Source organism: Bombus pascuorum, chromosome 12 (genome assembly GCF_905332965.1).
Source record: "Bombus pascuorum chromosome 12, iyBomPasc1.1, whole genome shotgun sequence".
Classification (NCBI taxonomy): domain Eukaryota; kingdom Metazoa; phylum Arthropoda; class Insecta; order Hymenoptera; family Apidae; genus Bombus; species Bombus pascuorum.
Genome location: NC_083499.1, coordinates 6,828,196 through 6,853,499, shown reverse-complemented (window position 1 = coordinate 6,853,499; position 25,304 = coordinate 6,828,196). Strand labels below are relative to the sequence as shown.

At 43.8% G+C, this 25,304-nt stretch overlaps 1 protein-coding gene across 2 annotated transcripts in view; it reads right to left on the bottom strand.

Moving 5' to 3' along the window:
• LOC132912951 (neprilysin-1) overlaps positions 1-25,304 on the bottom strand; it is a 75,823-nt gene that overhangs the window by 2,307 nt on the left and 48,212 nt on the right. Inside the window, exons 7-17 of one of the 2 annotated variants that reach the window (XM_060970792.1) lie at positions 23,530-23,625; positions 8,922-9,053; positions 8,619-8,717; positions 8,361-8,539; positions 3,460-3,646; positions 3,163-3,339; positions 2,965-3,065; positions 2,612-2,667; positions 2,255-2,541; positions 2,016-2,174; positions 60-136 (exon numbers count right to left, since the gene is read on the bottom strand). In XM_060970792.1, the coding sequence (XP_060826775.1) occupies positions 60-136; positions 2,016-2,174; positions 2,255-2,541; positions 2,612-2,667; positions 2,965-3,065; positions 3,163-3,339; positions 3,460-3,646; positions 8,361-8,539; positions 8,619-8,717; positions 8,922-9,053; positions 23,530-23,625 (1,550 nt within the window). The remainder of the gene's footprint in view (positions 1-59; positions 137-2,015; positions 2,175-2,254; positions 2,542-2,611; positions 2,668-2,964; positions 3,066-3,162; positions 3,340-3,459; positions 3,647-8,360; positions 8,540-8,618; positions 8,718-8,921; positions 9,054-23,529; positions 23,626-25,304) is intronic. The other variant, XM_060970793.1, reaches the window with a different exon arrangement.

The window sequence follows — 25,304 nt, the reverse complement described above, 5'->3', positions numbered from 1 at the left end:
ATGGTATTTATTTCTCAATAACGTTAAATTCTTCGACTGAAGAGGAAGACGCTGGCTACCTTTCAGGCTGAGGTGTGTGATAATCGAGCTCAACGGAAAGAATGTAGGCCTCGGCAGTCATATTGGAACAGTAAGTCTGCAATATAATTCAGAAATAAGATTAGATTCCTACGATCGTCCCTCTCACATAGTTACAATTACACTAATTTCCATACGTTTATGAGAAATTGAAAGATTCAAAAACGCGCAAGATGCAAAAATATATGTATCGAGATATGTATAATTTTGTGTAGTAGTGACACGTGTATGTGAATATGAGTGTATGGAAGTATGTGTGTGCACAGCGTCTCGAAAAACAGATGAATGCAACTGGTACGTTAGTAGTTTGGTATAGAAGATGGTGAAACCAAGAGAGTGCCAGGACGCGTGCAAATATCGACGAAGATCCTGGAAATCGTTTATTAAATAAATCTAAAACTATTTTAATATAAATCCTAATCCTAATCTAAGTATTCCTTTGCTTTTATTTCGGCGATTAACCCTTTCGTTTCGGCAGTCCAGTCAGCCGAAGTACCGTCACTGAACGGAAACGCGCGCCAGAAATACGCACAGTGTGCGTGGTTGCTGTATATACGTTTTCCTAAGTCTTAAATAACAATAATTCTTGTAAGAACCGTATATGAAATATCGTTTCACTGTCAATGGATTTAATAGATGTTTGAGCATGAAACAGTATACGATCGTTTGGATGTTTGAAATATATCGCGCGAAACGTTTTGATGTTGTTTCGACAACGAGTAACTTCAAGAAGTGATTAATCCAATGTGTCAATAAAATCTGTTGAGGTTATCAGATGTATGAACAGAGGAACGCGTGGATAAATTGTAAAGTAGAAAATATATGTCGTATCATCTTCGGAAAACGGGGCGTGTGATGAGTTTTGCTGGTAGTTGTCCATAGTTGTCTTATACCAGATGATGTTTGTTTATGGGAATGTATTACAAAAGTTAACGAGTGATATCGATGATTGAGTGATCGAGATGTCTATGACGATGAATTTAGGTTCGATAACGAATACACGGTCAACGGGATGACAAGCGTTCTCTGTACTAGTCGAACTTATCGAATAGAATCTCAGTCCAAGTGGAACTGTCCTTATATACTCCTCTCCGTATCTCTCTGTATTCCTCGGGTCAATCCCTGTTTTAAGGAGAGTTATTTAATTATTTTAAACCTCTGTTAGGTACACGTCCCTCCCGTGACCGTGGCTACGTTCAGTGACCCATTATGTCACTTCGTCGAGCCCAAGCCCACTGTCATAAATCTCGGACAATCATAATTGACTTGACTCATCAACTGCTGTTTCTCAGTTCTATTGTTTAAGTACGGCTATAATAAAAAGTCTGGACTAAAGTATTGGGCACTTCCCCAAACATTCCGAAAGAAAGGCTCCGGTGTCCTTTCATCTCCGACATATATTTTAATACACAAGTGTAAGTACAAGTAGGAATATAATTTGAGCTGGTCCCGATCCGCACGCTAGCAGTGTTACACTATGACTGAAAGCCCCAAAGCCATCGTCATCTGTCTACTGTCTATGGTCTGCCTTCGTCCCAGTCTATTGTCTATACGCTGTCGATGGCTTCAGTGCTTGAGAAAACTCAAAGACCAGATGTAGACTTTTCTTAGAAGTAGTGACCACTTCAACAAAATCAACAGAAGATGTTCTGACGATAACGAAAAAATATATTATTGACTACAGATAGCACTTGTATATGCATCATTTGGATGCCGGATATATGGAGTGCCGGACCCGGGAGTCGTCGCACGATGCGAAAGGGTTAAGATCCACAATTCTCAACAATATGGAATATATAGAACGTATAACATTTAGCGCAATATATATGGCTACTTACGCTCTGAGCTCTATTCTTCTAATTATACTCATAAAGATACGAATTCGTAGAGTGAGGGCAAAAATCTTAAAATGTGGATGAAAGGCGTCGTATGTTTACCTGGGCGGCGCTTATGAAGAAAAGCTGGCTCGGCCGAAGTCCCTCTAATCCGGGAAGACTTCGATCCTTCCCATTCGTCAGGGTGTGCCAGGTTTTATAAGAAATTTGCAAGGCTCCGATATCAGCGACATTCTCGTTCCTCGTCACGTTCCAGTCGAACTGAAAAACCACTCGAACGAGTTCCACCCAACTTTCGATATACTTGCTCGAAGAAAATATGTGAAAAAAATATTCTCTACCTGTACAGCAACGTCGTTCCCATAAAACTGAACCTTCCTCCAGAAGCTTCTGGCATAAAGCCTCGCGACGCATTCGATCCTCGCTTCCAACCTCTTCCAAGACTCTGGCGTGATCCAGAGCCACTGATCGACGTTCATATCGGGATCCAATGGCAGTCGACGTCGATGGAGGTCGAAAGCGTGGAGAATCTCGTGACCGATCACCGATCCTAGAGTCGCGTGCGCTGCATACGCTGGCCCAGCATCCCAGGACCATGACCAAGCTGTCATCATTGCCAGTGGAATGCCTGAAATCGATGAATTCCCTCGTCACTATTCTTTGGCCAAGCTTATAAAATGTTCAGAGATCCATTTTACCTATTGTGTTCGTCGAAGATTCGTAGTAAGCGGATACGCTATAGGGATGACGACGTCTGCAAAGATAAAATTAATTTTATCCCATTCTATTATCGATGGGTTTGCAGCAATAAGGAGACAGCCCAGATATCTACAATCGTATTTATCGGAAAAGAAAGAGAGACATAGGTTTCCTGTTCAAGGATGTAGAGATTTAGTACTATGAATATTAGTTGACTACGACGAATGCACAGTACGTTGCAAAGCGACTCGATTTTGATCGATGGTGAATTAGTTTGGTTTAAAATAAATTTTGTTGCGTCAGATTACGAAGAAAGTGGTTGCTCCACTTTTATTTTTAAGAAAATGCTCACTTTTCGGTGACGTTTCTGCGCAAAACCTTGTCGTCCACGGTGCGAACCTGTCGAAATCGTTTCAACACGGTGTGGAAGAAATCTGCCGGATCGATCTCCACCTACCGGAAGTGATAGATGGCAGTCACGAATAGCTGACGGAAGTATCGCTAGGAATACGCGCGCGTCGCATGCAAAGAAGCACGAGGAAGGCCTCACCTCGGCCATTTCGCGGGCCAGCAGGCTCTCATTGTGGAAACCAGGCCACACGTGAAATCTTCCCCGCAACGAGTTCAGCTTCAACAACGCCTGCGTCCTTGTCTCCTCGTCTAGCCAAGATTTCACCAAAATGCGCTCAGCTACTGTCTCTTTCACGCGTTCGAACAGCCCTCCCACCTGTTCGCGACACGATGCAATTTGTATCGCAACGTTTTCACCGAGACAAAGGAAAGAGAAGAGAGAAAGAGCAACGAGAGTAGAATAGAGAGAAGCAGACGCTATTTTTCATCGCCTTACCTTGTTAGCTAGGTTTTCTAAATACTGCGGCGTGTACTGCTGCACATACAGAGCACCCACGATTTCGCTGAAGACATCCTTCGTCAGCTTGAAACAGGACAGCTCCCAGTCCTTGCTCCCGGTCACGTTCACGATGTCGTGCAAGGTATCCGTCGCGTACAACAGCAACAGTCCATTGTGAATAATCCTTCGTAAGGGTATGCACTTGTGAGTATTGTTTGCGCGTTTAAAACATCGCTTTCTATCTTCGTTTTATTCGATCCACGACTTCGACAATAGCTATAACTCTCGTACGAGTGTTCGTACGAAATAATAGCCTGTGAGGATATGTATTTGAACGGAAAAGAGAGGATAATGTCGTGGTGGCTATAATAATGAACAGCTGGCCCCGAAAGCATAACGAATTAGCGTTATCGATTCTATCGAACCTTGCCATGCCTCCGCCACAAGTGCGATCTCGTTTCGACAAATTCGAGGATACGTATCCCTTTCTTCCCTCCTTGAGCTACGTGCATGTGACAGTATTAACGGAACTATAATTTCGATTGAAGTGAAATCATCGTTCCTATTAGTAGAAACTCGGTTCTGGTTGATATGGGGCGAACAGAGTAGCGCAGATGGGCGGAATTTTCGCAACGAAGGGTAATGGACGAATTAGGCACCGATTTACGATGCATGCTCGCTGCTGGTATCAAAATTTACGGTCGTACCACGTTTATTAACCGCATACGGTACGCTGGCGTGCACTGCGTACGAACTTCTCTGCTCATAAATGTTACGCCAGACGCTGATAGCGTTCTCCGCGCTAACAACCTTCGCGACATTTAACCTACGCTACGCTTCCATTTTCATCTGCCCCCGAGCTCTCTACGAGATTAATTCTGGCGACGTTGCGACGGTTTAAGAGATGATTTGGAATATCATCTGGAAATTAACTGGCGCACACATTCCTGCGGACTTGAAATAAAAGTTGCAAGTCGGACGTTGAGAATTCCAATTTCAAAGTAAACTATGAACGATCGTAAATCGCGAGGATTGATATTCAAAGCTACAGCAAATGTGAAAAAAACGTTCCGTATCCAAAGAACGCAACGAGTCCGAATATTAAGGACGATAGATGGGCAGAAATTGGCGGTAGGATGCGAGCGTCTGGTTCTTTGTTGCGCGGAATACCTTCGGCAGTAATTATCGCGGTTTGCTGGCTGTATTCATCCTCCGGTTGTGTCTGTCTGTCTGCGAGAGATAATAGCAAGGGACGAGCATAGGCTGCCAACTGTGGCGTTTCGGAATCCCGAGTGTTTGCTCCGCCAACCAGTCCGTTCTGCTGATATTACCGTAAACTGACAAACTTCGAGTTTGATAATTTGTAGGTAGCCCGTGTCTTACTCGTTACCCACTCGAGAAGAATGTGACAATCAACGAAGAAGCTACCCTCTTTAACTTCCCAAGACTGGTCGAATATTCGAAATAATTGTCCCCCTGTGGTGGGATATACAAAAGGCGAAACTATCAGTCAGCTTGACGTTATAACGTGCTCCGGAATCTGTTGCTTCGAACGTAAGCTTTACATCCGACCAGTAAAGAATTTCACCTTGGATTTGCTGGAAAGGCCGAATTCCACGTGTTCAACGACCGAATAACCCGAGTCAAGGTATCCGAACTTGATCCTCCGGCGAATACCGCATCCTGCTACCTCTTTTACAACGTGCAATTTTTTTCCTTCTCTCTCGATTCACTGAACAGCAAACATTGTCGTGGGAACTCGACCGAACCGAGCAGCCAATTTACCCATCGAACTTTCTGCTTTCTAATTAAATTCGATGCTTCGTCGATTTTCTTCTTCATTCGCGTCGCTATCGTTTCCGATAGACGCTACGTAAGTCGAGTTACCGATCTACTTTACGAAAGAAAAGAAAGTTACCACTTACCGGCAGGTCCACGCTCGAGCGTTTTACGCGATTAAAAGTTAAACCTTTTTAATCGTTCGACAACGATAATAAGCTTCGCAGGAATCACTTAAGGGTAGAGAACATCGTGTTGCTGTTTAACTACGTTGGTACGCGGTTGATACGCATGCATTATGCAAATTCATCGGCGGCCGCATCGTCAAAGCGAAGTCTGTCAACGTTTACGACGTTCCGCAATCGGTACGTGTAATCCAACCGGCATCCAGCGTGAAATTCAACCGAGCGTGGCGAGAACTTCGTTTAATGTAATCAGTACGATTTGCAATAATCGAGGCTTCTCCAAGCTACTTCCAGCATGACTCGCAATATTCCCGCACATGGTTCAAACTATCCTAATAAAAACTGTCTACAGCCGTGTAACTACCATGGGAATCAGTTTGTAGGAATTCGCGATCCACGAAACTCATCGCGCTGAAATTTCGCATATTTCTTTGAATCTTCTGCTCTGCGTAAATATTCGGATGAATTGGCCTCTTTCGATACGTTTTTCCTTCTTTTTATTACACGTTGAAACGACAAATTATGGGAAGCAAAGTTTGCTAATTGACGTAACGAAAGGCGATTTAATCGCGTTTCGATCGCTGGTTGTTCCATAGCTTGTTTCGATTACCAACCGAACAAACACACATATCGGCGATCTGGCAATTTGTACGTGCGGCTGGATATTAATCCCCCTGACGAAGAATCCTCGTGGCGATGAAGCTTTCGACCGAATCGGTGGATCGCGCGGTGAAGATCGTTTTTCTCAAACCCCTTGATACGAGGATTAAACGATTGGCGGAACACAATCGCGGAACCGCATCTGCGTGACCTACCACCATTTCAATTGGCTAGCTCAGCCGTTTTTGAAATTACCACTGTTAATAAAACCTCCAACAAGCGTATCGTTCCTCTTTCACGAATTATTTTACAGATTATTCATCGAAACAATAATGATATTCGCGTTCTTGCTGGCGAATTCAAAATCAACAAGCTCTTCTAACATTTGCTCTCCGTTTAATGGATACTTCATTCGAGATCGAACGTATAAAATGTTAAGCAACTTGCAACAATTCCAATCGATCAGGTTGTCCGACGACAGCGCGAATTTGCAGCTCTCGATCCCAAAGGAGCAAGCTGGAAAACGAATGTATCGAAAGCGACGTAAATTTGAACACGAAACGTTCTTCCGATCAGCCAGTTGTAGCTCGTTCAATTAATATTCATTCGTTATGCAATTCTCGGATCAGCAGACCGATATTTACACGCGATCATCAACTTCCGCAACATCGACCGCTCGTTATCAGCTTGTATTTCGAGCCAAAGATCAAAACAACATTTACTTCGTATAACGTTATTTATGAGGAAAATCAAGGGAAACTGGCATAGCTGACAGTTGAGCTGTAACTTCCGCGTTCGTAAAATTATCATTAGCATACATTGAGTATTACCTTTGAATATATTCCGCTCGTTGACGAACAAACAAAATACGGGGAAAGTGAAAACTACGTTTCAAACGAATGTTTTAATCGAATGAGTCCGCCTCGATAAACGAGTTTACGTCGAAAGGAGCCGCGATATCGATAATTCATCCTATTTACGTCTGCTTTTACACTCGCCATAACAGTTCTGTTTAGCATCTATGGCACGACGAATCGATTGGTTCGGCTAAAAAATATCCGTACGGCTGCCATAAAGGAGAAAATTACGGGCGAAATGTGAATCTCGCGACGAAAAATGGTATGGCGATCGTAAAAATCACCGGTGCACCAACGATTCTCTCTGTCGTTATTTTTAATACCACGCCGGTAGTTTGGTTAATAAACAAGTCGCTATAATAATGGCGAGCGTGATTTTACTCGTTTTTTGGATGCGTTGCTCTATGCCGCGGTAAACGCGCGTGCAGCTGGGAAACGGTAAACGTGTTCGCGTGCATCCGATCCGCGAACCATTTGCCCTTGTTTTAATTAACGCAATCGATCGACGAGTATTTTTGTTGTACAGAACATGATCCTAACGAGCAGGATTTATTCCCCAGACGCGAAAGCGTGATTATACGGCTGCACCTAGAACCGTGAAATTGCAACTACAGCCACGGTGTTGTTATTTTCAATTTAGTTCATTTATTAGTCATTATGGGATCTATCAATCAACGTCCATGTAATTTATGGTATTTGTATTTCCTCTGCGTTTCCTCCATTTCAGATTCTACTGTGTCACGTGTTTCTTAATTAGTATCTTAATACTAATTATGCATCTGCGAATCCTGTTATGTGAAAGTGTAATTGATCGCTTTGACTTCGACCGGTATGAAACCAACAGATGTCCTAACGTCTATGAACTGAAGCGTACATTTTCTGCGTTTAGACGAATGACGGCCACGTACGAAGATGCGATAGATAGAACACGAACATTCCGCAGTTCTACGATCGATTCTGTTCTACGATTTGTGTAATCAGCTGTTAAGTCAGAAATCATGCGCCGCAGAGGTGTTCGATTAAGGTTCGCGGGTTCCACACGGCCAGGGTCTTTAATATTCCATGGATCGGGCTTAATGTCGCGGAAAGACCAGGAGGAATCGAATTCGTACTTCCATGGAAGATACGAGCCTGCGAGATTGCGCTTCGCGCTGCATCTTTTCGCGAACGCGATAAATTATTTTCCAACCTTTTCACGGGGGATTTAAATTCCGCCTTATCAAAGCGGCGAGACCGCGAGGTTGCGAGAATTTATGGCAGCTGTTTCGTTTCACTGCGATACCGACACCATACTTTTTTCAAATTTCAACGCTGAAAATGCCACGCCAGTCCGCAAAAAGTCCACCGCGCGTACGCTTTGATTGCCAGGTGCTAGTTGCTCTCGGGGACAGAAACTGATAATCCTCGAATTTCGTGCGAATGAGAAATTCTGACGGACTTTCCCAGGCAATTTATCGAGGCGTAAAGTGGCGCTTACCTTCGGGAAAAACGATTCAGCAGTTTCCCAAGGCTGCGGAAGTAACGCGGAGCGGTAACATAAACGTAGACCAGTTGATCGTCGTAGCCGTAAGCAGGACGTTCCCGATTGCGGCTGTGATTATAAAGATCGGCAGTGGCAGCGCCTAAAGTGGCGTTCAGCAGCGTCCCCCACCTTATCTAACCCAGGAACCAAGCACATCATTTTTCCTCTGCAAAATTGCCGATGATATCGCGGCACGCGTTAACGTCTACTCACATAACCGAAACTTTCTTGCAGATACGACATGTTGAAAGGAACGTACACCCTCTGATCCACGTCCACCCAATTGTATAGATCCTTGTGCTTCGGATAGATCTGTAGGGTCGAAGCAAAAACGTTATTCGATGGATGAAATGGAGCAAAAGGGAGCAGAATGATTCGAGAACATAGCGAAATTGGACGATGGACAAAGAATGAATGCGATTATAAAGTAAATTGTCAAAGGGTCAAAGTGAAAAACGCTTCAAAGTTATTTAGATAGCGATTCGTTATTGGGCTGTAAAAGATGTATCGACTCACCTTGCTGAGAGATAGACAGAATTGTAGCAGCAGATCGGTCTCCGAGGCGCGATCCTTCGGATCCATCGTCTTTGGCAGAAGGCCGTCAACGATCTTCTGAATCCTCCGCGACCTTTGCTCTTCCATTTTATTCTGAAAGCAATCGTCGAGCAATAGACTTTAGATCTGTGTGTATTTAATCGGCCACACGTGTAAAATCTGCTCGCCCACTCAACGAGGATAAGCCCGCGGATTCGTCAAAAAGATTCGAATGTTCCTGGTCTGGTGATCGTTAAAGGATCAGGATTGATGACCGTGAAAGGGAAACGACGAGATAGGCAGCCGGACAAATGCGTCATCCGTGACGATGGAGAAAGATCGATGGTTTGAACGTTTGTGAAAAGACGGCGGACTGATACTTGGAAGGGCGAATCTCGAAAGAACTTGAAAGTTTCATCGCAAAAACTAAACCGCGATTGTCTTCGAAGATGCAAATCCAAGATCCTTCTTTAAAGTTGGAACATCTCAGACGTTTATTACTTGTTTCCATGATAACGACGAACCAACTTTTCCAACGCGGCTTTTCTCGAGGGGAAGGCCGGAATTACTCGAGCGTAAATAATTTCGCGGGAGATCGATGAGCGCTTCCGGCGCGACTCCGCTATCGGAGGGAACGCGTCAACGGGACGAAAAAAGAGAAATTGATCGAAGCTCACGTTGATAGGGCCATTCAAGACCGAGCATGGCTGTTGGTTCTATCTTTGGCACGCATTTCGTCGGAATTTTTCCGCTCGAGGAAGGTTACAGCCCGTGCGCCGCGATTCGCCCCGGCGTCGGTTGTACTTCTCCGAATGTCCATGTATGTAGCGTAATGGTACGACTATCGAGCAGCTTCTTTTTCTCTGCTTCATTTCCTTCCTCTCCCCCGGCGAGCAAAGTTTCACGCGTTCCCCCGAGAACTGGAACAGCGCTCGCCGAAATGTCTTCCGGTAGCCTTGGCCAGGCCATTCCCGCCATCGTCGACACTTTCGTCGAAATGGTCTCAGACAAGAGGTGTATTTAATAGACCGCGATTTCTTGGGAATTCTCTTTGGACGTTTCGATGATCCTCGTACACGATATCTAAATTTTACACGTATTCAAAACACGCGTTTAAAGAGAAATAATTTCCATTCGAATCGTTGGTCGACTACAAGAGCGTAGATTTCACTGCAGAATTATTAGATCCTCTACATTCTATCGTTTCTCTATTTCCGATATTTCAGCAAGTTCTCCAGTAACGTTCTTCTCATTGAGACGAAGAACTACTTGAATCCTCATCGACGCTGGCGAGTAGCATCAGATCGGAGAACAAGACCAAGTTGATTGCTTGAAATCCTTTATGAACAGTTCACGGGCTGTACAAGTCCCGTTATTATTAACGGTTCGACGAATTAAAAGGAACACCGTGAAGTCGATGGGCATCGTTATCGAAGTCGTTAGCGTGGCACAAAGCTGCGGCTTCCATTTCCTTTCGCGACAGTGTGTCATCACGTGCGATCCACCCTCTGCTTTTTCTCCCTCTCCCTCTGGCTCTTCAGCTTGTTCGGTCGGCGTGCCCACTTTCCACCCCTGCGCCCCACAAAAATAACGCGACCCAATTTCTCCAAGTTTCCACAGGATCGAGCCATTGATTCCGTGGACGTGGGTTCGATGGGACGAGATTTTCGTCCAACTCCGCCTGTCCTCGAGTGTTCTCCAACGATCGTTCCCTATTCGCTGTGTTCCTCCTTCGGTAAATAAATGAAGTCACGGCGAAGAAGCTCGTCAGCCAAGCAGAGCCGGCGAATGGTATGGTAACTAAAGCAATATCCGCTGGTTCGTGTTTTATTCGCGCGGAACGAACGGCGGAATTGAAAGCGCGGCGGGGGATTCCGGCCAAGACCCAAGCCGAAAACCGGCGGATGAAACGGAGAAGCCGAGGCTACCCGAAGGAAAAATTCATCCAACAGAAAGCAGGAACGTCCCAATTATGGGAAATTGGCGTTAGATATTCTGGAACCATTGGAAGTTCGGTCGTTTCCTTCGTCGAGGGCAAATTTTAAGAAAAGAATTTTCTAAAGAATTTTTACCTTTGCTAAATTTAATAAAGTTTCTGAGGATTGGCGTGGCAGAACTTGGTAGTTTGGTATTTTAGCTATAGCTAGAGCGTAAAGAGAAAGTAACAAGGGAGAAAGGAAAATGGACAGCAGCGGTACAGAGACAGCGATTCTGCCTGGGGAATATTCGGAAAAAAAGTTCGAAACAGCGACGCCGAAATCGGAACGACGCCCAAGCGGGCAGGGCCGAATTAATGAGCTGGATTCGATTACTCGTCTCGATACCTGGCCAGATTTTTTTGTCCCGACCACGCGCTAAAGCGTCGTAGGGATTTTGAAAATTCAGCCTCAGGCTGCTCGGTGCTTCGGTGAATTTTTTTTACAAAACCACGATTCGATTCTCTTCGTTAGTGAAAATTCCACTCAAATCGACCGAACGAAAGATAATTTGAAAAAATGATAATACCTGGAATTCCAAAGAAAACCTAATCTATTGTTTTAGGTTAAATTCGCGCTTAGTTTTGAAATTGAATTTATTTAAATTCTTTCTAGTTTCTACAGACTGAATTTATTTAAATTTATTCTAGTCGACTAGTATCCTTGCATGTTACGTGTTACAACGCGCATGTCAAGAACAGGTATGGAAATAGTAATAACTCATGGAACAAGGAAGCGTTAATTAAGTAGACGCGTTGTCCAATTCTTCTAATGAACGTTTTTACGTTACTGGGCTCGAGTAAATTAATAAGGTGAATCCGATAATTCCCGGCCAACGGTCGCGGTTTATTTGCACCGGTTAGAGCTTAACTACTTATATGTATTTTCAGGGTGACAGGGTAGCGCGGTGAAAAAGGTCCGACCGTCGCGTGGCGTTTTATTCCACAGGAGACCGTGCAAAACGCGACCCGCAGATTAAGCGTCGGAATATAAAACGATGAAACGCGAATTTATTAAATCCGCGTTGCCGGCCAGTCTAACAAAACCAGTTACGAATGGCTGCTCGTCGTTTTCAGAAATTAAGCAAAATGATCCGTGTCCCTTAGCCGTCATCTGTCCAATTGCTAAAACAAAGAACTTGATGAAAGCGGACGGTGTAATTAATTTTTGGGACGTAAGAATATTTTTAACCAGCAAGAGCACGAGATTGAAATTTTTTCATTCTGCCAGGAGTGCTGGTATAAGTAAAGTAATCAAAATTATTCTTTATTGGAATTTTAAAATATCGAAGCCTAGTTGAGTAGGGCATAACCCAATCTTACTATGTATACGTCCTTTTCACTGTTCCACCGTACGAGACGAGATATTCTTCGAACAAAAGCCTTTTTCGCATGCAGATTATTAAAGATGTAGCACGACGTCGCATCGAGTCCCACAAGCAGAGCAACGAGGCCACCGACGAGCCCGGCAAAGTCATTAATTTAAATTTCAATTCGATTTCCATGTTACTCGTTCCCAGAAGCGACGGGGTCCGGCAAGAAATCGTACGGTCCAAACGAAGAACGGCGCGAAAGAGGGACGCGGATGACGTCGCCGTCCGCGTTCGTGATGATGCAAACGGTCACGGTGCATTTAGTCGAATTTCCAGCGTTAATTAAAGTGACGTAATCGTAGGACATGTGTCAGAGATGAAAGCGTGGAATCGGACATCGGGTCGGATATGGTTGGAAAATAAATTGAAGATGGATCGTGCTGAATGGTGCTTCTGTATGTTCTAATGCTCCTCGAAGGATGGAAAATAGAGAGCCGCCTCGGCAAAGGCTGACACGGACCAACCATAATGCCCTTTTCACGAGTCAATTTCGTTTCGAGATACGAGTCGCCCGTAGGTGAAAGTCGACGACGCATGTTACGTTCAATCGTTTGCTACGCATTCGTTACGTCAGGATTTTTTCAAATATTAATGCACGCACTTTTCCACAAAACGAGCATGGAACTACCGTGTCATCGTGTTGAGAATTTTGGATCTTAATTGCCGAAATAATGGTATAGGAACGCCGAATTTACACTTAGAATTTATATTAGAATACTTATATATTTATTTGATAAACGATTTCAAAGATATTCATCGATACACGCTCGCACGCGTCTCACTTTCTTCCATAGCAGACTGTTAACTGAACAGTTTACATTCCTCTGTTTTCGAGACGCCGTGCACACACATACTTCCGCACACTGAAATTCACATACAAGTATCACTACTGTACAGCTAACTTAGTCTAGCACATAAAATTATACATATCTCAATATATCGTATTAACACTGTTTACTCGTCTTGTCGTTTGCGTATGGCAATAGCTGGCGGGAAAAAGATCGCGCGCGAAAGTAATTGTTTCAGTGAGATTGTTTAGCGAGTTTAATATCACACTCAGAGTCTCTAGTCCCTCTATCAATTTTCCTAGTTCAAACATCATCCGCCGCGTAACATTTACTTTTCATTCGTTTCCCGGCAGTAGAGCAAAACCGTGTCATTCGTAAAGTGGAGATTTGTCGAAAAGTCACAGTCATATTTACCGCGATAAATCGCCGGGAAAAACTGCTTACGCAGATTCATACCGGATACGAATGTTTTTAATCCGTGGAATATCAGTGGTTCGCGAGAGCAAACGAAGCGTCACGACCTCGCTGTGCATTTGCCCGGATTTTCAGCCACTTTGACTGCAGATCGATATTCTTTTGATTTCTCCTGACAATCAAGACACCGGTCTAGAATCAAGCAGAAACGATCGATTCGAAAAACTTGGATCGAGAATGAAGCAAAATCATCGGCTAGAAACTAATCCTCGAGGTCTACTGAGGCTCAATCGTTTCATCGAACCACTGCAGAAATGATAAAGATATCTTACCGGAAGAATTCTGCATTTCCACGACACATGACACATTTAATTACTGATAATTCGTCGTTCTGTAAACATTGGGTTGCGGGGAATTTCATTAAAAGCTGGCACGCGCGCCGGCAGATGTTAAACGAAACCGCGCGTAACTCGCCGAGCTTCATTAATCAAAATCGCCGTAACGTTCGTACGTCGATGCACCGAGGAAACTGGTCGTCGCGTTCGATGGATTAATTCCACTGGATCGTTGTGTCCGGTGAATCAATTCGACGGTAGATAATACGAACAAATATAGATACGCTGGGAAAATAACCAAGTCGTATCTACTCTCGGAGGACGTTGCCGAAATTTATCGCGTTCGGTGGCAAAAAAATAAAACTTGGCAGATTAATTTTCAGCTCTCGGCCACCTTGCGATCTGCTCGTAAATTGCGAGGTATGTTTCCTCGGAAAGCGGAAGGTCCCTGGCGAGGTATCGCTGTTCGAATAACGTGCAATTTTTGAAGAGAAAATTCAGGCGCGAGAATACCCCGGGGAACGACTCGATATCGCCAAGTCAGAAAGCGTAACGATATTAATATTCATCGTGCGAATTAATATCAATGGCCACTACTCTGACCGGAATTCGAACATGGCATTTATTAAATTTAATCGAACCCTTGTATCTGAATTAACGATCTCTCCGCCCGATGAAACGAGCGGCCAGAACGAGGACACTAAATATCGTTGCCGGTTACGTCTGCGCGTTTCGACCTCGTGATATAACCAACAGCCGATTTCTCGTGTTTCTTTCCTCCTTCCGTTGCGAACCGGCCAGCTCGATACAAAATTTATACGCGTTAATTGTTGGATTTATCGAATTCTCTATGTAAATTAAACAGATTTAGTGTGCTTATAGTATATATATATACATATACGTGTGTATTATTTATGGATGAAATTTAGTGGCCGGTTATCGTAAATTATATAAAGGGCCATAATAAAATCCGTAAATTATTTAAGACCCAGACGAGGAGGATGCGCATACAAAGTGAACCAAGTATCTGAAATATATGTGCTCGTAAAGATAGTCTATCTTTAATCAATAAACGAAGCACTTTATACAAGTTTTTAATCGTTTACGAAACGGACATTTCTCATTTATGCGAATAAGTCTGAGGGTACCTATTAGAAGTTATAATAATTTCATTGATATATCTGCAGGGTTATTACGCATATGTTTTATCGAGCGTCGCAAGATTAATAATGGTCTAATGCTTTCTTGGTATATAAATAAGCAAGAAGCATAAGACATGGAAGGAACAGGCCCTTGAACCTTCCCTTTCTCCGTGATAAATCACGCACCTGAGAATCATCAATCCATCCGAAACCACCATCGGTATCCTACGAAGTTATGCGGCATTGAAAAAGTGGTTTAGAAAATAAAGATGAAAGAAAGAAAAATAAAGACCGCGGAGAAGAAATATCGCAGAGAATGTCATGGAAAATTAAAAAATAGTGTTGTCAACGGGCTAAGAAAAACGATGAACAACCTACGATCATATTTACGAGGATCTGGAAATATCGTTATGGATTGGGGTATTTTCTTTCGGTTAGAGATCGATCTCCAATCAGTAAATTAATTTTCCAAAAGCAATCGAAGGGTATCTTGCTGCTCCAATCCCTAAGCATCCATCTTCTCGTCTCTTATTCGATTCAAAGCGACACATTAAGACGAATGGTAAAAATAGCAGAAAAAACTACGCTCGCGAGCCGCTTCTCTTTCGAACTCGCAATGTACACCGAGTTTGATCTCCATTCGAGAATTTCGTACGAGTGGCCAGTTCGAGGGGATAGTTCGAGAGGATATCGGCGTAATTTCAACGGAAAGCTGCGATTTGCCGCGTGTACATGATAGCTGAAGCTAAATAGGCCAGCCAACGAGTCCGTCAGACTATTTATTCCATGGATGGACCTCTTTATTGCTATCTCGAGGAAATTTCACTCAATCGCGACGTTGCTCGTCTGGCGTCGGTGCTGCTTCAAACGATGCACTTTCACGAAATTTACCGATTCGTGGGAACAAAGGACGCTGGGATGCTTGTCACCGCTGAAAAATTCGACCAGAACCGATAGAAAATTACAAAAACGATATAATCGTTTGTTAACGCCGACACATATAGTCTCGATACTTCTATTCAATGGCTGATTAATGTCCCTAACTGCTTGTCGTCAAAGATCGTGAAAAATGGGAACGATCCTCGAGCGGATTTGACTCGAGTTTGAACGACTTCGACATGAAAGTATCGTTCAATGGCGTGTTATCGTATGAATAGCTCGACAGAACTGTTGTTTCTTTGAAAAACCGTACTTGCTCAAACAATAGCCTGAATAGATGAACGTTATAAATTGTATTAGGGTGAGTTAGATAGTTCGCGTAGTGGTCGTGTGCTGCTAATTTCGAGTTCACGTTGAAGGCACCGGCCGCTAGTTAATTAAAGCTACCTGTTTCCGCGTTATAATTTTCCCAGTTTGGTTTTCTTCCGCGTGGCTCTTTCCTTCGAGTATATTTTCCGAAACAAGCTGCTCGAGCGCACGCTGAAGGGGAAACATCTTTTTAAGTATCCAACGAGCAGTTCTGGCCAGCCCCCACTTCATTTACGCGGCCGCTGAATTCGCAATTTCGTTACCACTTTCGGTCCTTGTTTAATTGCAGTTGCAGAAAAGAAAGAATTTATCTCGCCCGCCGACTGAACTAGGCCGAGAGTTAAATTTGTTTTGCCGTATACTGGTCCGTTCGTGATGCATTTTCGAGGAAAACTCGCGTCACGAGCTGCGCTACGTTTGTTCCTCGGCGTGCACCATTTGTCGTCGTAGGCCAACGTCGCCGGATGAATCAATTACGCAAATTAAATCCGACAGTTTCAGCCGCGCCACGGTGGATACGTTTCTCCGGAGGATGTCGTTCGATTTTCATGAGTCGCATTGATTGATTTCCACGCATCCTCCATCCGGACGCGTGCAAATTCGTCGACCAACCAGCTCCGTCGCGATCTATTTAAAACTTCCATCAAATTAATTAACTGAAAACTACCGTTGCTTCATCCGTCGAGCATCGTCGCGCTGGCATTGTTAAAAATACAACGTTCCAAAGTTGAACGACCCCTCATCGTTGCAGACTCTTCAACCACGTCGCTTCTTAAATGAAAATCATAGCTTCAAAATTGAAAGATCAATAAGAAGGCGCCCGTTATGATCTTTAATCTTCTATAGTTCTTGGACGAAAGAGTGCTAAAATGAGGAAAAGCGAAGAAGCGATAAAATGGAAATTGCATTGCTTCTTTCCTGGAGGAATATTCGTAGGAACACGGTGGAACGAGAACGTGTCGAAGACAGGAAAAGTGGAAACGGTCAACGATTTACGCGACGCGGGACACGCGTTATCTGCGCTTTGTCACGACGATTTCCAAGAAAATTGATCTTCTCTCGAATTTTCATCGACTCGACCTTGCTCCCTTTCCCTTGTTCTTTTCACTCTGTTCGCATCGGATTCTCTATGAGATTGTTTGCCGTCCTCGTGTAGGCTTTCCCGTTCCATGCGCGCCGCGCTTCATTTACTGATTCATATTGCGAAATCGAGCGGAAGACTTTCCTTGGATTGCAGTCTCGCAATCTCGCAGATCGTTCCGCCTTCTCTCTTTCTCGTCTTCGCCTGTAATCATGGAACGCGCGTTTCCTTCATTTTTACTCGACTAACTTCATGGAAATGCAGCACCTTGCTAATACACTCGGAAAAGTCTCTGTTCTCTCGCTGCTGATTACGAGAGCCGGTCCTCCGTGTCTGGTTTGCATCTTTTCTGACTGTCCGATTTCCTCGTCGTCGATGTCCTGCAGAAAGGATATTGTAGTTATTTCTAAAGCACCGTCGCTTCGCGGACCAACCATTCGAACAGGATATCTGGCACACTCCTCCAGGCGCTATATCCTTCCAGTAAGGAACGCGTGAACGTTGTCGCGTCGATGGTTCCAGGACAATGCGACTCAAACTAATCGATCACGCAAAGATTTCTTAACGACCGGTGAAAAATACGATTGGCAAGGAGAATGATTTTGCGCGAGAAAATAAATGGAAAATGTAGAGTGCAATTATTTGATACGGCGCTTCGTCCTCGATAAATTTGCCAACTTGATTAGTATATGTTGTAAATTACTGTTGTTGCTCTGTATAAAATAAGTTTGACAGAGAGAAACGCGTGACGATTTAGGAAACAGACTGGAAGCTAAAGCTCGACAGGATCGATGTAACGAGGTATAAATCGGCACGAAGTTATGCGCCTTTCGAAAGAAGCGCAATTTTTTAAGCCTATGATTTAGTGCATTGATGCGCGAGACTGGGACGATCGTATTTCTGCGGTATAGCGCGTTCCGAATCAAAGACACGGGGCTCAGCTTCATTCTACACAAAAGACATATATCTGAACGCGTTACACCGCGCCAACCTGTTCGTATGAAAGCTGCCGTACCGCGTGTTTTATTACGATATATTTTTCCGGACAGCGCAATAACTCTCGCGCGAATTTGTACGGCCGATCATCTCCCGGGAATCAGGTTGCCAGTAAAATTTTCTCCCAGCATCGGCGAATCTGCATGTTACACGATCCGAGCTTACCGAGAAATGTTTGGCTCCTCTTTGTACAAACTGAGTGCGTTAATTTTAAGTTTGCCTCGGGGCTAGAAAATCGTAGAAACTCGTGAGCTCAGATTTTTCTGGCTTCGTTATTAAACGACACGGATGTTGAAAACCATGAGGAATAAAAATTTGCAACTTCTAATTAAAGGATGGTGACAGATCGCAAGCTCGGCTGTGATAACGAGTGAAATTGAAAAATATGACGTGCGAATATTACAAGCTCTAATTGAGAGTCGGGTAATAGCGGCAAGCACCAACTTTTACGTACTGCAAATTACGAGATACCGATATGACATTGGAAAAGAAAAAAAAAAAAAAAAAACGGAAAAGAATTGCGAATAAAAGTAACGAGTTGAAGTGTTATCGATGCAACGAAAGGAATTGTAAAGTCTGAACGTGGTCAGTTGCATTTTTACATTACAGGAATTTTCAGAAACATTCTTCCTCCATACAAACGTAAACCGATCGTGAAACGACAAGGATAGCTTTGGCTGGCAGCATTAAGTATAATCTCGCGTGCATAACTATTCCAGGAGTCAAAAAGAAATGGGAACACACACACTCGTATATGGAACTATAAAATCTACACTCAGTGAAAACGTACGATCGCGAAAGGATTTTTATTTCTTTGGTCGCTATCGACGTCAATGGAACGTACATTACTGCAGTCTCCTAAATACGGGCTTCTAAGTGGTCGCAATTTCAACTGCTCTTTTCTCGCGACACGGTTAACTGACCGAAATCAACCGTTCGAATAGAATCGTCAGAGTCCCAAGCAAGACAACTGCAATCACGATTTGTCTTGACTAACCAAATCGATGTCGTATCCTACATTCAAACAACACAAATTCCAATGTTCGCCAGTTCGGTACTTGTGGAAGGAAATTCCGATCGATTTACGAGAGACGGGGAATTTTTCGAACGAAGAAATTGAAATTTATCTCGACGTCGTCGCGTCGTGTTCCTAGCACTGATTTATAGTCGCTTTCCCGGAAGGATGGAAACAAGCGAGTGAATTAGGACAAAATGCAGAGCAAGATCTCCTTGTTGTGGAACTAAGAACTTTCCAGCCGAGTTACTCGCCTCCCTTTCCCTTCTCGTGTCAGTTTCCCGTTCTTCGTCGGACCAACTCTCTTCCGTACGGAGTTCCGTGTATCAAATACGATTTCAATAGAGGGCTCACGGTTCTTCGGCATTTCCCCGTGGGACGTTCGAATTTTTGCAGCAGCGCCAACCTAGGGGGAAAGGTATACGACAAATCGTCCTGGAGAAAAGTTTCGGCAGCCTGGAGCGTGACGAAACGATGGATACATTTATTCGCCTGCCTCTGTAAGTCTTACGTTTCCTTAGAAATTGCCACTTCAATATAATTCATGAAAGCCTGACATTGGACAAAACGCTGTAACGGTATAAATATATGTAAGGTACTTGATGCGAAACGACCTTGCTGCATATTTTACTGGCAGACAGGAGGGTTAGTTCTACACTCGATATCGCGTCCAGCCGTTTTGTTGAACTTTGTGCTTCGTTGAGATAAGTAGGGTACATCTCGCGGATGATTCATGGACCCTAGTTTCTGGGAAAGTCTGCTTGGCGCTCGCCAAGCAAAAGACGTCGTTGAACTTTCGGTCAACAATTTGAAATCGAGTCAGCTTACAGTACATTCATGAGTCGTTTCGATAAAGATGGTTGCCCCTAATGCGCTTCGAGTACCGTTCGAGAATTCGACGTTATCAGCGAGTCACTTTACTGGCCAAGTTCGACGAAGAAGTTGGCACGAATTACGCGCATAGTTCACCGCGGTGCACCATAACTGTCTCGCGATACAACACACTTAGCTTAGAATTAATTCCGGTGGTGGAACCGTAATACTACGAGTGATTTGCTAAGATCGCTTCCGGTGGTGTTCGAGTTCGGATACCGTGAAACCTATGCCAAGGCATAATGCCAAATAACGCTATAACGAAGCGAATTATTGCAGGCGCGAGAGGATGCTGCAAATTTTGACGTTTCGACGCCCGCTCGATCGACGCCCGCCGAATTTTCTACCAAATTCGATTACACCTGCCGCATGAAAATTCCTATGACGTACTGTGCGATCACTTGCATAACGATGAAACGTTCCGAATGACACGGCCTTCGTAAATGACGCTTTGACGAATATATTTTTCCAACGAAGACTAACACGATCATTCGGCTGAAATCCGCGCCCCATCAAGATATCGAAGCAGTTTCTTTGAATTTATTCGAAAAGCAACGGAAGTTTCCGAATTTAGTCGCGCTCGTCCCGACAAACCAAAGTAGAACAGATCGTTTCGTCTTTCCAATTTCTCCTCGATTTCTTCCTCTCTCGTTCCATTAGCACGGTAACTCTGTTTCACCGAAACAATCGTTACCTCGGGATAGATAACACGCCAAGTTTGAAGTTTCCAAACGTAATCTGATCCTGATACAGCGTTCGTTCCTGTTGCGCTTACGAATCCGCCTGAAAACTATTTCCAGTAACGTCGATCGAACGGAAGTTCGCCTGGAATTAGAGGAAGGGGTTGTCTTTGGCAGGAAAAAAAGCGGCTCGGTAAACGCAACTGCTCCAGGCGAAAACTTCGATGTAGTTTATCTTTGGCCGAGAAGCGATTTCGTTATCGGGTCGGCGCTCGGCTGCTTTTTCCATGCGGGCAAACTTGTTTCGAATTTCTAAATTCCCTTTCGGTACAGCGGTTCGTCTCGCCAAAGACGATTAATCGCTCCAAGTTCTACGAATAAATCCTACGCCCTTGTGTTTACCAGCGCTCGTTTTTTAAGATTTCTGACACTTATGCCACGTTCCTGTCGACCAAATCATTGAGATCTTCACTGTTCGCTATTTGCAAAAGCCAGTAGCAAATATACTATCAATGAATATTTTTCACCACCTATTCATCCACTGCTTTCCAATACCCACCAGGATACAGTATAACGTTTCCTCTCGGAACCCTTACTTTCAACTCGCCCTTTGGATTTTCGCTCGTCACGCACTATTCACCCTCAAGAGATCCCATCCCCATCTACGTACACTGTATACACACACACACACACAATGATCACGTATGTACGTCTCATAACGCTTGAAATATGCGCACACGTACTTGCACGGTTTTCAAGCGTCTTACAAATCCTCGCGACTCCACTCGCACGACATGACAGAGCTTTGTCGCGAATCATTTATAATCCTCCATCAACACTTGCCGAGCTTATGAATTCAAGCTTCTACTCTCGCGAATATTCTCGCGATCAATGAAACCAGCGAAACGGGTCCACGCAACAGATATCGTTTCGCAGCGTTGGATATCGCGTTCGTTTCTACCCGGTGATCTTTTTTCTTTTTCTTTTTTTTTATGTAAGTTCGCGTTTAAATAGCACGATATAACGGAGTACTCGACTAGGCTGGATTTATACTACGGTACAGCCAACCTAATTAGGTTCCAGACGTTCGATCGATCATGCCAAGCCGCATACCATACCGCGAATACTTCTGGATCGGATCGGCACGGCGATCAGCGGTTAATATCGAGATTGAGATTTCGACAGCACTGACAAGTGGGTCACGTGTACCTGACGTCTCGAGTCGCAGGCTTCTTCGCCACGCATTTACATTCCACGGAAAATGAGAAAAATCTGCATCCTCGGTCAGGTTTTGTAAACTCCGTCGAGCGTCGATCTCGAGGAGGTTGCAAGGTTACGTGTAAGACGAGTTTTCTCCTCTTTTTTACATTTCCTAATCTTATTGCTATATCGTACAGTATATTAGTACAGACAATTCTTAACAATTCTGCAACAAACAGACAGATCGACACGCAAAAATGTCGATTGAGATTCGTCGTTCAAGTTACCAAAAACTTGAATATAAATTGACGCGTATTATATGCTAAATCTTAGCGAATGGGACGATTCGATTAATTTTTTCGTAATACGAGAAGCATCGATAGGTGGAACAGCTGAACAACGATTTCGTTGAACTAAATACGTTTCAGGAAACTCGACCAATACGTCAGTCTTCCGAATGCAACCATAATTTGTACTCATCCATTACATCGAAGCAGAGAAACCGCAAGACCGGTCGATCAGTCATCGTAGCGAAACGCTCGATTGCTCTACTCCTACCCGCGAGCAAACTAGAACCAGTTCCCAACATATTAATTGATATTCGAGAGGGGTTCCAAGTGCCTGGCCATGGTTCTCGAAGACGAGAGCTGGAATCCGGGTAGCACGAAATTAATAATAATTTCGATCGCATTGGCGCGAGTTTAATTCGTATTGATCGGCTGCGTCCCAATTTCAGAAGGGAGGGGGGGGTGCAATTATCCGCCTCTATATGCTCACTGGCAGCCTACGATAAAGGAAATCGAAACAACAACGCAGTATACGCTCAAATCGTACACGAGCTCGTTTATTCGTAACGTTTGTTTAGTAACGTTTCGCTGCGTTCTACTCTCGCCGGGATCGAATCGCCATCGCGAGTAAATTTAGACGATGGAAAACGAATGACCGAGAGCACCTAACCGGCCACATTTCCGTTAAAATGTTGGAAGGTCGATGCTTCGTCGACCGAGATATAAAAGCGGATCGAATTAAAAAGACGAAGAACGCGAGGAAAAATGGCAGAGATTTCGTTTATTAGCAGCGAGAATTTACGACGGTCGTGCCGTGGCCAAACTTGTTATCGAGTAATTCGGGAAAGTCGTAGAGCACGCAGAAAACACGTCACGATCGTCCGGCCAAAACTGATAGCGTGATATATTGCTACCACGTTGCGTCGCACGGCTACCGAAATACGAACGTAAATGCGAGAAAAACACTCGCGCACGTTTTGAAAAAACCTGTCCTTTCGTACAGAGGGAGACCCTGTTTCATCATTTTGCTGTCGAGTTTCGAGGAAATATTTTTTCCATGCCGTCGACTGAAACGCATCGGTACTTTATTTGACGAAAAATCATATGTTCCGTAGGTTCGCGTGTTAAGATTGGCGTAGCGAAGGAAATTTGCTCGGCTGTCAGGATACAATTACTCACGTACCTTGATCATGGTGTAAGCTCGGCTTTCCTCGTGGACCGCCCTCTTTCGCTGCTTCTCCATCATCGAGTACGCCTTGGCCCATCGTAATCGTTCTTCCTGTGACACGACACAGTAGATTCAGCTAATCGTCGATTATCTACGCTAGTGGTTACTAAAACTATCTTCCATGATACATCGAGTCCATAACGGGAGGAAACGCAAACGTGGCGCGTTAAATTAATCGCGATATTCCTGGTCAATTTGTTTCCAGAACAAATATTTCCTTTCGTTTAAACGATCCGACGTTCGACTTCGTGCTAGGAATACGTTGCAGCGGAATCGACGCTGGAAAATTCACGCAGAGTCGCGCTAAAAGGCGTAAACGCGCAACGAATCGGTGGGAATGAAGCCTCGGCAGTTGTTTTTCTCGTATCGCTTTCCTCTCCACTATTTACACGCGGTGAGAAACACTAAACGCTTTAAACTCGAACCTCTTAAAATGGAACGGATTTCGCATTGCGCGGGGTTACGTGTCGTTGCCGTTTCAACGCCACGGCGGCAGCGCTTAATTGCCCGGCAAAAATTAGCTCAGCTAATTTCACCCTTTTATCGTGCGCTTCGCAGTTTAACGGAGAGACGCGGACGTTTTTATTGGTTGAAATTCCGCAAACATCCGACAGCAGAATGCTTTGACAACTCTTTCTCAATTCCTGTCTCGGGTTTATCGATTCGTTCGCTTCTTTATTTATCTTTTATATAGTTCGCTGATTCGCAATTTCTTCGAGACAGAGGATTCGTGTAAAGGCAATTATCGACAACGACGTGTATTAAACGCTTTGACTGCCACGCCGAAATCACATGTTTCGCTCAGGACACCTCGGGAGTAGGTGAGTTTTATTACTCAAAGCATATAATGGCAAAATAATAACAAATTGATGTAATGAGGCGACATTCTTCCCCAATGGACCGTTTATCTTATTGATGGTCACGGATGACCACTGTGGCGCCTTGGTAACAGTTGATAGCGACATATCATAACAAGGCTTCGTTTATTTCAACAAACCACTCGCATTCGTTATTTCCTCATAAGCAAAACGTCCAGAATATATTGTTGAAACGTGTAGAAGATATTAGTAAACAGTATTTGAAGAAATGATAGATGCACAGCATTTTCCCTTTTTATTCAATTGTATATGACCCACTTTGTTTTATTACTACAAAATGGATCATACATGATTCAATAAAATAGTATAAAACAAAACATGTGCACCCACTAATTCCGTATAAAAAGAAAGAAACTTTTCGGACAGCCTGGTATAACGGTAAGGTATGTGCACACTTCTAACTGTACGACACGAAATGCAGAAGAGAAAAAGGCAGGCGTACCTGGCAGGAAAATTTTGCAGAGTGCTATAAAAAAATGTTAAACAGGATCAAAAATTGCTAATTGGACCAAAAAGGTGACCACCTGTTGTCCAGATTGTATTGATGAGCCACATTTATTTTTAAAGTGCTTTAACACAGTGCACCATAAGATGCAAGATTTATTCTCATTTTTTTAAATTAATTTTCTAATAAAAGAGTTTAATTGTTCAATGGGGCACTTTTCTTCAAAGTATCTTCTATTTATCGGTTACATTCAAAATGCCCTAACTGTCAATTTTCATTCAATTTTTACAATTGTAAGAAGTTCAAGTGCTCCGGTCACCAATGACCAACGTGGAAGGCAAAGTGTTAAAGAGACGAGACGAGGAAGTTTGTCTCTCTTGATCGGATAAGAAGCGTAAAACAACGAG